The sequence below is a fragment of the Sebastes umbrosus genome, chromosome 10 (genome assembly GCF_015220745.1).
Source record: "Sebastes umbrosus isolate fSebUmb1 chromosome 10, fSebUmb1.pri, whole genome shotgun sequence".
NCBI classification, from domain to species: domain Eukaryota; kingdom Metazoa; phylum Chordata; class Actinopteri; order Perciformes; family Sebastidae; genus Sebastes; species Sebastes umbrosus.
In genome coordinates, this window is record NC_051278.1 from 7,604,365 (window position 1) to 7,617,791 (window position 13,427).

The following is a 13,427-nucleotide window of genomic DNA, read 5'->3' on the forward strand; positions in this document are numbered from 1 at the left end:
AAGCAATGAAGTACAGCATCACTTCCTTGAATATCTCTTAAATCTTCCATTAAAACTAAACTTAACGTGAAGGCAGTCAATCTCAACTGTCTTTCTTCAATATTAGACTTAATAAATTTAATTTCAAACAAAATCCATGTACAGAATAATATCCCAATCAGACAAAGCAATAGCCTTCCCTTCAATAAAATGGGAACATGTTTTATTCAACACTCCCAATGATGATTTCTGGAACCAAATCTGTAAGAACAGCTTCCCTATGAGCAACAATACTAACATGCAGTTTATACAATACAAGATCATCTACGGAGTACACCTCACCTATACACCTATATATGTATATATATATATATATATATATATATTTTCTGTATATATATTCTGTATATATACTGTATATATGTATGTCACAGCAATGTCACTCCTCATGGCACTAATAAGCAATAATGACCAGGCTATTTTTTAATTAGATGAAATGAAATAAAATACATAAAATGAAATTCACAAATGGGGTAGACCAGTAATACGGTTAAAGTGCAGTAATAAGTTGCACCAAATTCAAAAAAGGAAATAAAAGTGCATTAGATAAACCGATCACAAGACTCAGGAAAAAAAATTAATCTAGATTTGAAAGTATTTTTATTCTGTTCTTGATTTTATTTTATATACTTCTATGTATTTATTTATTTAATTTATGTGTACCTTTCTCTATGTTATAATATAATATAATGTTACGTAACACAACATAAATAACAAACATAGAAGAACAGGTTTCCAATTTTTTTTTCATTTTGTCTTTTAATATTTTTGACTGTTCTTTTAATGTACTATAACTCCTGAGTTTGTTAAGTTCTTCAGTTTTATATCCCATACTATATCATAATTTGCCATTTTATATTATATTATATCATATTATATTATGTTATGTTTAGTTATGTTATGTTATGTTATGTTATGTTGAAAAAACATAACATCAGCCAAAATGAAAAAAAAAACTCCACATTTTTTTTGAAAATCCAGACCGGAAGTACGAACACGCCCACTTCATGTGTCTTACTCTGAAAGGTCTGACCGGATGTGGTGTTGTTATGGATCTGTCTCTAACTTGACGGTTGGTCCTCCACTCTGTGTCTCTGAATGAATGACATCATGCGGGCTGCTGTTGGTCTCCATCTGCGACATGACACCTCCAGACACTAACGGTGAGACGGTCATTACAACATCTACCCGTTAAACCGGTAAAGAGCGGCTCGTTAACGGTTAGACGTTTAATAACGATCCAGCGACTGTTTCTCTGTTAGCTAGCAAGCTAACATTAGCATCAGAGCTAGCAGCCAGGTAGAGCTAACGATGCTAATAATGCTAATAATGCTAACGATGCTAATAATGCTAAAGATGCTGATGATGCTAACGATGCTAATGATGCTGATGATGCTAACGATGCTAACGATGCTGATGATGCTAAAGATGGTGAAGATGGAGAAGATGGAGAGAGGGATATTTACCTGTTACTTGGTTTATTAAATGGACTGTGAAGAGGAAACATGTTTGTTTAATGTTTGTGTGGAGAAACACCTGCTCAGGTAACCTGCTGGCAATACAAGTTGTCCTCTTTGGCTTAATAATCAAATCAATGTGCTGCTACATGATGTTATCTTTGATTATACAGTAATATATACCAACTAATTTATACACAAGTTTGTTATGTTGATGTTTTTCTTCTTTCCTTCAATAATGGCTATTTTAACAGACATAAAACAGTATAATTCAGACACCAAATTAACATTTGAGGTAGTTTTGGCCCCAAAAGAAGTAGAATTAAATGATTATTTAGTCGATGTCCCAACTGTGTTGCATGACAGGGAATGAAATTACCACCTTTCATTCACGTTGGGAAATCAAATCAAATCAATGTGCTGCTACATGATGTTATCTTTGATTACACTGTAGGGAATATTATACCAACTAATGTATACACACAACCAAAAGTTTGTAATCAGCTGTTGTATTGATGTTTTTCTTCTTTCCTTCAATAATGGCTATTTTAACAGACATAAAACAGTATAATTCAGTGCAAATGTACTACGGAGTATTAGGGCCACATTGAGGGAAAAAAATCTGAGATTTCCAGATTAAAGTCATAATATTACGAGAAAAAAGTTGTATTATTACGAGAATAAAGTCCTAACTTTACGAGAAAAAAAGTCGTAATATTACGAGAATAATGTCATAATTTTACGAGAAAAAAAGTCAATATTACAAGAATAAAGTCATAACTTTACGAGAAAAAAGTCGTAATATTACGAGAATAAAGTCATAACTTTATGAGAAAAAAGTCATAATATTACAAGAATAAAGTCATAACTTTACGAGAAAAAAGTCGTAATATTACGAGAATAAAGTCATAACTTTATGAGAAAAAAGTCATAATATTACAAGAATAAAGTCATAACTTTACGAGAAAAAAGTCGTAACATTACGAGAATAAGTCATAACTTTACAAGAAAAAAAGAAAATAACACGTGAAATTACTACTTTATAATATTATGACTTTTTTTCTCGTAAATCTATGACTTTATTCACAATATCTCAAATTTTTTTTTTTTTCCTCAATGTGGCCCTTATACTCCGTCGTACCGTCGTACCATAGACCTACAACAATGATCAATAAAAATTAAAATGTAAACAAAAAACAGTTATTCATTTCCATTTTTTTAAATCCCCAGGGAGCAACTGGAGAGAGGCTAAAGAGCCGCATGAGGTTAAGGTTGCTGACCCCTGCTCTAGACTAACCTTCTGTTTCTATTGTGAAGTTTGGAGAAGAGCTTTTCTAAAGCAACACACCTGTTAATTCCAGTTTGTTATAGACTACATTATTGTGCTCTTGACACTGAAACAGGAAGCTGTTCTAATTTAATTCTGCCCACATTTTGATGCTCCAGTTTCTTTCACCAATGACTGGTGATGTCTTCTATTCTTATTGAACTGTTGCTCAGAGGGATCTGTGTCTCTCTCTGCCCTTTCAGTTGTCAGTCTGGTTCAACCACTGTACAGTGTTTTGTTCTCCATGTACAAAACAAATCCTTCATACAAAACGGCATCTAGGCTATTTGGAAAGGGGACTTTTTACATCCTAAAAGATCAAAAGATGCTCAGAAATATAAAGTAACTTTCTCAGCCATCCGACTGGACCGAATCAAGCTGTTGTGGCAGCAGATTTCATGTGAGAAAATGATACGGGGGAATATTTGGCATTTTTTGCTCGATAAATGACTTAAATGATTAATGGATTGTCAAAATAGTTGCCAATTATATTTCTGTTAATTGACAAATTGATTAATCAACTTATTTTTCTTTACTAATCAATCAGTTAATTGTTTAGTCTATAACAATTCAGAAAAATGTCAGTTCCCAGAGCTCAAGAAGACGTGTTTCAATTGACAGTCTGAAACCCAAACAGTTTACAATGATATAAAGAATAAACTTAGATATACATTTTTGCTTTTAAAAAAATTAAAGGAATAATAAATTCTCAAAATATTTTTTTGTGTATTGACTAATTGCTTCGTTGAGTAATTGTTTCTTCTCTATGTTCCAGGTGTAGAGTGATGCAGCAGAAGTTGTGTTCCAGAGGTTCTGGTTCTTTCCTCTTGGAGAGGAACGGCCAGGCCTGCGGCGCCGTCACCGTCACCTCCTGCGACCTCCCCTTCCGCTGCCCCCGCTGTGGCGAACAGGAGCGCTTCCGCAGCCTGGCCTCGCTCCGCGCCCACCTGGAGTACCGCCACTCGTACCGCTCTCCGGACGTGACTACCGGTGGCTTCAGCATCACCGGCAAGCTCCCTGACCCGTTGACGGCGGCGATCCCCTGGCACGACATGAGCCTCCCGACCCGCAGGGGCCTGCAGGGCGTGGGGCGGCCACCTCACGTCCGCTCCCTCAGTGACAGCAGAGACAGTGGGTACCTCCACTCCTACAGCTCTGTGAGGAGACGCACCCAGAGTGTTGGGGTGGGGACGCAGGCTGAGGAAGAGGAGGATGACGATGAGGAAGAAGATGAGGAGGAATTTGGGACAGATGATGAAGGAGAAGAGGAGGAGGACGAAGGTGAAGAGAGAGATGGAGGTAGAAATGAGGAGGACATCAAAATGGCTATCAAAAAGTCAGACGCATGCTGCCATCACCTCAACCACCATCACCTCCCGTTCCCTCTTCCAGCCCCTCTTGGTCCCCCGCCAGACCCGGACCTGGACTTAGACCTGGACCTGGTCGGTGCGTTCAGATTTACGTACTTACTTTACTTTTCAGAACAGAGTTATATTGTTATAAAACTGTGAGAGGAAATGAACATATTGTATGGGGACATTTCAAACATAGTTCAGGAAGTGGTTCCGAGATCAATAATCATGATTACAGTATCAGTAACAGTAGTCATGGTTACCGCCGCAGTAACTCGTCTCCTTTGCTGTAACCACCAGAGCAGAACGCGTACTCTGGTTTGGAGACGGCAGCAGCCTCGGCCGCGGTGCGCCGACGACTGGCCAGCATCCTGCGGGCGGCCGACAGCACCATGCAGCGCCGGCTGGCCAAGGTGAGCACGGAGCTCGCCCAGACCGACACGGAGCTCCTGTGTGAGCGTGCCCACTCGCAGCACCTGGCCCAGGAGAGGCAGGAAGTTGCAGACAGGGAGAGGTCGCTGAGCCGGCAAGTCGACGTGGCTGTTATGGTGATCGCCGCGCTGAGGGAGCAGCTCAACGCCTCAGAGAACGAGCTGGAGAGACGAGAGAGGTAAACAGGCAACACAGGTGTCTGCATATGTATTAACAGTAGTTCAAAGCCTTTAGTGTCTCCAGAGGGAGCTGTATGAAGTCTGATAAATGTCCTCAAGTGATGTCACTTGGGTCAGCGGCGGTTGGGACTGAAGACTACAAGTTTGAAAATGAAAAATATCTGGAGTTGTGGAATTAGAGAGAAGTGAGATGACCAGACCTCTGTAGTCCGCTTCTCATCTCTGCTGCAGGTTAAAGGCTCCAGGCTACATAGCTGCTCTCTGGACCAGCCCGAGGTGAAAAGCACATTCATTCGAGTGCTGTACTTAAATATAATTTTTATTTTCCAGGGAGGTGATAACCATCCAGAAGTTTCTGGAAGCAGCGGCTCGACAGGAGACGTGCGGTAAAGTTCGAATCCAGCGCTTCATCGAGAATCTGCTGAGACGCATCGCTCTGGCCGAGAGACTGGTGGAGTATTACCAGGTCAACGGCAGCCCGCAGCAGTGCAACCACTACAAGGTACAACACCAGTGGTGGAATGTCAAACAAGTACATTTACTCAAGTAATTTGCACATGTATTTCCATGTTATGCTACTTTATACTTCTACTCCACTACATTGCTACAGTAAATAAATACGTACCATTGACAGGGTTTGTTCTATATGAGTACTTTTACTTTTGATACTTTTAAGTACGTTTTTCTGATGGTACTTAATATTTTGAATGCATATGAATACTACGTATTTTCTGCTTGTTAATGCTCAGTGACTTAAACTTTGACTTTTTTGTGTCCTCATCAGTACCAGCAGCCAAATGATAATGGTCCTCACAGAATCACTAAAAGCAGGTGAGTACCTGCACACTGGCTCATATGATGTTGTACACACTGTTGTAACTCAAACATGGGTCAAAGGTAGATTTAATAATAACAGTTAGGGCCGGGTCACACCACAATTTTTGACAGTCAAATTCTGTGGAAAACTAAAGTGTTCATAATGTATTTATTCATTCTAGAAGCCAAGCATGTAATATTATACTATGAAAACAAAAAACAGAAAGTTCAGCAGACTGTCAATTTATTAATTTATTAATTCCACTAATTCACATCCATATAGCCAAGTTCTTGAGGTCTCGCTCATCGTTTTAACCTTTCAGGTTTGAATTTAGCGAGTAGTCTGTCCGAATTATAAACAATAAGAAATGTGCTTATATAGCTAATATGTTTCAGGATTTTTTTTAAAGAAATCTATTGCCTACCTTTTCTGTTAAGATTTTATTTTTATTATTGTCTTTTCTTTACCATAATGTCCTGCTACCATGAGAGTGAAGTCATGCCTGTGGTGTTAACCTTATTTTATCCATGTTTGTTTTGTCTTAATGTCACATATTGCAAGTGTTGACTGCTATAATAAAGACATGAACTATAATAATAATAATATAATAATAATAATGATAATTAAGACACTCATCGGAAGCTCTTTTGCAACTTTGGTTAAACCTTTTTTTGTATATCTAGTCTTGTTTGCATTCACCACAACCTCCTTCCCACCTCCTGTGCTCATTTGTTCATAAATGACTTTTCCAGGTCAGCGGGAGGTCAGCTGTCCTCGTCTGGTCTCCATGACAACAGAAGCCGCTCCTCCTCGCAGTTCAGCGGCCGTCCTCTGTTCTCCAAAGCGGGCGGCGGGGAGCGAGACCGGGAGCGGGAGCACCGGGAACGTCTGGCCCAGTCGTCCAGGCTTTTCTGCCGACCCGAACACAGAGACGACATCTGGAACCACCAGCGCCGCAGGTCCGCCGGGTACGAGGCGTAGAACTGTAGAGAAACACCGGGGGAGAGGGGCTGTCAGCCGGTAAAACTTAATTTAACAATGACTTTATTCCAGTGTGTTAACCTATGGAAAAGTACAGCAAGGTCACGTTCACACCAAGCTTCTGTGGAGCAGTTGATCTTAACGCTCCTTCAGTATAATTCTTCCTTTAAAGGTGCAATGTGTAAGATGAACTACCGTCATCAGCAGAATGTGAAGAGGTTACAGTGCTGACGTTATGTTAAAGATGACTGTGTGTTGTGTTGCAGAGATATCCACTGAAATGAGCATGCTAACCAGCTAGCCCCGGCCCGTCCTGTCTCGTAATAGAGAGGCGATAGTGAGTCAGTGTAGCGTCCAGTCTGCCCTCATGAGAGGACGGAGAAGTAGAGCTGTCCCGAGAGCTTGTCAGTCACGTTGAAGGTACGTTTTGATAGTTTGTTTATAGGATTGAATCCAAATGGCGTCGATATGTGGTTTTTGATGGGGCAGTTTTCTTGCTACTATGGTCTCGCTAAAACTGAGCTAAGCAAGCTATAACGTAAACTATAGGCCGACGCCACACTTGAAGATTATGTGTGTGGACCCAGTAGTAGGGTTGTCACGGTGAGGACATTTTCCCACCGGTTAATAAACTCATGACAGCACCGGTGTTACCGATTACACCTGACATTTTACAAGAAAAGATGACGCTAAATATCTGCTTACTTGAGTGCTTACTTTGATCTTTAATGTTGGATGTCTGTGTGTCTCCGGTCCAGCTTTAGCTGCGAGGCCGCAGGTTTCCACCTGATGTTGCTGCGCCACGCATACCAGCTGTGGCCGCTCCATCCTTAACATTATGGTTCCTTTATAGCATTGAGTTTAAATCTGAAATATTGCCAAATAGGTTCTTTTGCTTTTCGCTTCGACACCGAATCCTCCGCCATCGTCTTATCTGTCAACTCTCTCTCGTCCCGTGTGTGAAATCTGACTCCTGCTACTCTGAGCTGAGACTCCGTACGGAGCAGACACTTTCACTTTCACTTTCAGTCTGTAGCGTCTGTCGTCCGTCTATGTATTGATAACAAGGCGCTGATCCTGGCGCTGGTTTTTATTTCTATGAAAAAAGCGGTGGAAGGCAAGTAATGTAATCAGTGTATGCCCGAACACCGTGTAACACCAGTAACACCAGTAACACCGCGGCAAGCCTACCCAGTAGTAGAGGTGAAATGCTGCCCCCTATGTGGCTACATGTTACACATTGCACCTTTAAAACAATACACTTACACTTCAGTAAATGTAATTACATCTGGACTGATGCCCTTATTAAGCTAGAAGGGCACAGACGGGTCTTTATGCTAAATAAATATTATATATATATATATATATTAAAATATTATTTTGACATGTAAATGTTTGCAAATTTAGACAAAATGTAAGTGACTTTCCTGCATTCATTTTACAGGATGTTCAAAAACGGGGAAAAGTTATCAGTTATTGGTATAAGGATTTAAAAAAAACAACTAATTTTAAGTTAAAAAAAAAAGAGGGTACAATATGTATTTTTCCTTCCAAATGTTATCAGTCTGATTAACAACTCCCAGAAAAACATATTTTCTTTTTCCTTTACCACTTTACTTTAGTATTATGTAAAGTCATTTTGCATATATTACATTAAATGTTTGTATAGCGTGATTGGATACAATTGCTCCTCCTGAATGATGCAATTTATATTAAATTATTTTTTATAAATCAAGAGATAAGATTACACTAAAGTGTAAATCAAGAACTCTTTTGTAGATGTCAGCTGCTCGGCTTCAGGCAGTCTGATCCCTAATGAGAGAATAAATACAAAATGCACATCACAGGAACTATTACTGCGTAACAGGGTTTAAGAACATAATGCAATAATTAATATTACTGCATGACCACATTGCCATCACATTGCATTCAAGTATTTCCAGCTCTGTGTTATTGAATATTTTGTACTTTTCCATAGATTATCATACTGAAATAGACGATTGTGAAGTGTTACACTGGGTGCTTTTTCAGCGGGACGTAAGAGTGGGTGAACTTTCAGTATTCAAACGTATCAATTAATGACAGCTTCTAGTCTTTTGTCTCATTTGTCAGCACAAATCACAATAATTAATGCAGTATAATTAACCTCGGTCTTTAGTGATACCTACTTTCTGAATCCTCTCCTCCGTATTTTAGAGAAACTTCAGGTAAAAACGTGCTTTTGTATTCATCTACTGATTTTAAGATTTAATTACAGTTGATCGTGGAAACAAGTTGTTGAATTGTGAAGAAGGTGGAATGAGGATGAATAGTTCCCGGTGACGTCGATGACACGTCCTCTCCTCTGGTTGAACCTTTACATCCCGGCCTGGTTCCCCCCTAAAGTAACTGCCCTTCAGTCCAGTTATCTGATCTCTGTCTGTGCTTTTGAGGCCAAATGGTAGCGTTGAATCCCTCCACATGTTGAAGCAGTGCACACGGGGCTGTAGTAAAGGGAGATACTGGAGTTTATTAAGAGTTTGGATGATGCAAAAGCTTATGGAATGGATAGAAACAAGGTCTTCTAATATAAACTGCAAATGTTAGCATGTCTGGCTAGCTCATTACCTACAGTAATAACCTCGAGATCTTTCCAACGCCAAGGAGCATTTCATACTAAGTTAGTTTGTGTTGTTGCAGGTCAAAAACATCCACTTTGTGGGAGCCGGCCCCGGATGCTGTCAGAGTTTAGGCTTTTTGTTGGCTTTTGGAATCGTTTACATACTAAGATTGTTATCCGAGATAGTGTTTACTCTCGTAATGTTATGAGTGAAAACATACAGTTTGAAAATAAGTTGTAAGCTAAGCAGCCGGTACAAACTTGAATTAATTTTTTCATCATAATTACACCACTACGACTAAGCTACGCGACTGTTTTAAAGGTGCTCTATACTATGTCCAGAGCATTAATATAGCAGCAAACAACTATTTGCTATGTAAAGATATAGATGAGTAAAGTCTCCCTGAGCAGAGAATGAAGTCACTCTCCCTCTGTGTGTGTTGTAATCAGAGCCTCTCCATGCTTTATTGACAGTGCATGTGAGCATGCCCCACCGGCTAGCTCACAGCCGCCGCTCTGCACTGCTCTCATACGGCGGTTACAGGTGATAACGTCGTTACGACCGACGGCGCCGTTGCGGGTTAACACTGTTAGCTCTATCAGCAGTGTTGCCATTGTTTTCACTGTTAGCTACGAGACGCCGGCGACATGTTTAGAGCCATGCAGAGGCAATAGAAATGCTCCGTTTAGCACCTTTAACTGGTTAACTGGCACCTTTTACCTGGGAGCTGTTAGCTTTAGCCACAGTCTTTTCATATGGTATCATGTATGTAGCCGTCAAGTGCATATTTAAGACCCCTTTTACAAGATTCTCATTTTAAAACAAGAAAAACAGTTTAGTTAGATTTGATTCAGTTTTGAATGTGTGCCTCTTTTTTCAACATTTCATAACAGATACAATTGTCAGCTGTACCTATTCATCTTTAAAAAGATTTTAAAAACGTATACCTAATTGTTAGCTGTATATATACTGGTACTTAATAATCTAATCTGTACAGGAACATTATTTTGTAATTGAGCTGTCGTTACGTACCGCCCCTTGCAGCACTGATTTGGTTTGTAAAGCACAGACAGGAGTTTGATGACACCAGACCTGGGTCAAATCTACTCTGCATTTCATTATTGGCTTTTGTTTTGAAGAGGCTTCAAACAGCAGATGGGTGGTTCACTACATCAGGACCCAGTTCAGACACTGTCTGATAACTGTACATAGAGAGAAAAAAAGTTTGATATGTTGACTTGGAAATACTTTATTGTGATATTTATTTAGTTTCTGGCAGTCGTGGTCCTGTGTAGCCAATCACACCCATCAACCTGTTATATCACTTTTTGTTTTGTATATATTCCGCCTTCCCTCTTTGTGCGTCCACTATGTGTTAGCCTAGCTTAGCATAAAGACTGGAGAGCTCCATCAAAGGTGAAAACAAACACGACTTTCAAGCAAAGCTATCTGATCGAGCCACCAATTAATTAATTAAGGGGACAGCTGGTCAATTAGTTTTGTTGTTAAAAAAAAAACATTTTTGGGGGGACTTCAGGGGCCCACCCAGAGATGTGGGCCTTTAATATATTATCATATTTGCTGATATATATCATATTTAATAAGTCGATCATATGTTTTGTTTGTAAAATCAAATTAACTAACGCATTAAAATAAATGTAGTGAAGTAAAGAATACAATATTTCCCTCTGAGATGTAGTGGAGTCAAAGTATAAAGTGGAATAAAATGGAAATACTCAAGTAAAGTACCTCAAAATTGTACTTATATTAACTGAGTAAATAGTTACTTTCCACCACTGATAACATCAGATTTATTCTTTTGTTATACAAAGTAGAGCATGTCAATAAAATGTGTTTGGAAGGTGTTTTTGTGACTCTTGGTGGAGCTAATCAGTTCCAGTCTTTGAGCTGAAAGCTTTGGAAAACTGCATATTTTTCCCTCCAAGAGAAGCCATGTACATGCAGGTAGAGTTTGTCCCAGTGTCTGGAGGACACCACACATATAACGAATGTACTCCTGAGTTAATGTATAGCTCACGCTGAAGAGATGCCGTGTTTTAAGACCTGACTTTTGTCTCGCCGTTCAGGGCTTAAACTCGCACTCATTCACACAGAAACGGGTGGAGATTCTCCGATCACAAAATGAATGACGTCGTATCAACGCTTTCATCCAAAGTGACTTACAGTGCCGTGAATGCATACAGTACATTTGCAGTATACTAAAAAATTCCTTTTCTCTGCATCATCCTGTACGATCTGTTTACACGTCATTTTTGCACTCATCCAATGATAAGAATGTAAATGTAAAAGACGGTATTCGGTGTAAAATGTATCCTTGCTGTCGTTGGTTTAGGTTTTGTTGACGGTGTTAATAGATATTTTGTATACAAAGCTATTATGTGTCGTCGAGTGGGAGTAGTAGTCCTACAGAACTTTAACTTGGCAGAACATTTATCTGGGTCACAAACCTGGACCCGTCTTTTTTTCCCTGAAATTATGTTTGACTCTCTTCTGATGTTTTTATTTTCTTGTTGTTTCAAGTTAGTTTGTCTTATTTGAATTTGTAATTTGCATTCATGCAAAGTCTTACATTTTTTGGATCGTGGATCGAGCTTACAGGCATCCTTTTCAAAGACCCGACTAGAAGTTGTGTTAATCATAATTTAATCCAAATTTATTGGAAGTTGCCAGTTTTTCTAAGCCAAATAATGTACTGTGTTTTTCCATCAGTTTAACAAACCAGTCAGCCAGATTGATCTATTACAGTTTCAGTAATACCTGATACCATATCTTGAATATTACTGTTTAACGGTCTAAAAGACATTATAGCCATCAGCTGTTTTAATGGCTTCATGGGCCCTAAACGCTGAGAGTAAACCTGAGTTTTGTCAGGTTTACTCTCCACTGCTTCTTACCGCATTAAAACCTGATACATTTGGACAAATTGTATTCCAGAGATCCATCGTGTGATCAGACTTCTGAGTCCTTTAGCCCCTTTGTGAATTAAGGCACTGATGAGCTAAGCCCAAATGTTACTGCTGCTGTCAATTAAAAACACAACAATTCTTAGTTTCATGTGATTATGCACTAATGAAAACACAGGCTGTGTCCAAAATCATTCACTCATTCACTACTCACTATCCAGGGAGTTCTATGTAGAGTTATATTTAGAGGACTACAGTATATAGTGAGCTCATTGGCAAAATGAAACAACACTTTCCGCACACTACTACTGGTAGGCCATCCATAATAAACACCGGCATGTATTTTTGTGTGTTATAAATACATATTTAAACCATTTTGTTGAGTTGTCTCTTAGCAAAATCCTCTGAGTGAATTTAAGTTAAGAGTAAAGCGGTGATGCGCTGCCATCTGCCGTTGTGGCAAGCGTATGTTCTCAAATTAATAAACACAAAGTACTTTGTGGCCGTTTGTGTTGTGATGATCTGCTCACATTAAATACATTTTATTGGCGCCACAGCTTATGGATTTGTCTAGAATCACGCTGCTCTCTCTCCTCTCGTCCATCTGCCAATTTTTTTACTTCAGCGCAACGCATGATGGTATATAGTGCTCGGTTAGTGACCATCGTTGTCCACTACTTTTCACAATACATTGTGGGATATACTTTGAGTCCACTATATGGGGTATAATAATTCTCACTATGCCGTTGGACAGCACTATAATACGGCAAACTCACTATATAGTGAGTAGTGAGTGATTTGGACACAGCCTACAGTTATGAATATTATATGTCATTTCTGCTAATAGATCCCCTACACACTGTACCTTTAAATGCATCTGTGAGGTCACTTCACTTCTGATTGCAGCGGTTCTATTAACATGACCTGAAACATTTTTAGTCCTGTAAAACCTTGAATAATCACTGAAACTGAACTTGTGTTTTTTTTTATGCAAACAGCAGAATAACTCTTGAAAGACGTGTGTGTAAAGGAGCATGCGCAGTGCTTCAGGTGTGTACTGCTTCCTGTTGTAGCGCTCAGTCATTGGAAAGGTGGTGGAAGATGCATGAGGCAGCCCAACTACTACTACTACTACTACTACTACTACTACTACTATAACTACATATGTAGCTATTGTGTTACTGTGAAAGCATGCTTCATATGTAGCAAAAAAAAGCAAAGTACTTATACTGTTATCTTGTACTACTATGTGTACTTTTGTAGCAGAGCGAGGTCTATTTTAATGGTACAGTATTCGAAGGAAAGTTGCACTAAACCAA

At 39.3% G+C, this 13,427-nt stretch overlaps 1 protein-coding gene across 5 annotated transcripts; it reads left to right on the top strand.

Moving 5' to 3' along the window:
- Window positions 1–1,074: 1,074 nt before the first annotated feature.
- znf365 (zinc finger protein 365) lies at window positions 1,075–13,059 on the top strand. 5 transcript variants are annotated; one of them, XM_037782827.1, is made up of 8 exons: window positions 1,075–1,202; window positions 3,599–4,269; window positions 4,476–4,785; window positions 5,117–5,288; window positions 5,571–5,617; window positions 6,356–6,623; window positions 6,851–7,004; window positions 11,272–13,059. In XM_037782827.1, exons 2-6 carry the CDS (start codon window positions 3,609–3,611, stop codon window positions 6,582–6,584), a joined length of 1,419 nt encoding a protein of 472 aa, XP_037638755.1. In that variant the 5' UTR covers window positions 1,075–1,202; window positions 3,599–3,608; the 3' UTR covers window positions 6,585–6,623; window positions 6,851–7,004; window positions 11,272–13,059. The 5 variants fall into 5 exon arrangements, with proteins under 5 accessions (XP_037638755.1, XP_037638758.1, XP_037638756.1 ...); XM_037782830.1 differs by having other exon boundaries at window positions 6,356–6,571; XM_037782828.1 differs by lacking the exon at window positions 11,272–13,059 and adding an exon at window positions 8,842–9,164.
- The last annotated feature ends 368 nt before the right edge of the window (window positions 13,060–13,427 follow it).

Bases quoted from the DNA above. Each gene is read 5' to 3' on its own strand.
- znf365 (XM_037782827.1), top strand. From the start codon at position 3,609: ATGCAGCAGAAGTTGTGTTCCAGAGGTTCTGGTTCTTTCCTCTTGGAG. The intron at 4,786-5,116 runs GTAAACAGGCAA...TTTATTTTCCAG, and splicing joins GAGCTGGAGAGACGAGAGAG to GGAGGTGATAACCATCCAGA. The intron at 5,618-6,355 runs GTGAGTACCTGC...TGACTTTTCCAG, and splicing joins CACAGAATCACTAAAAGCAG to GTCAGCGGGAGGTCAGCTGT.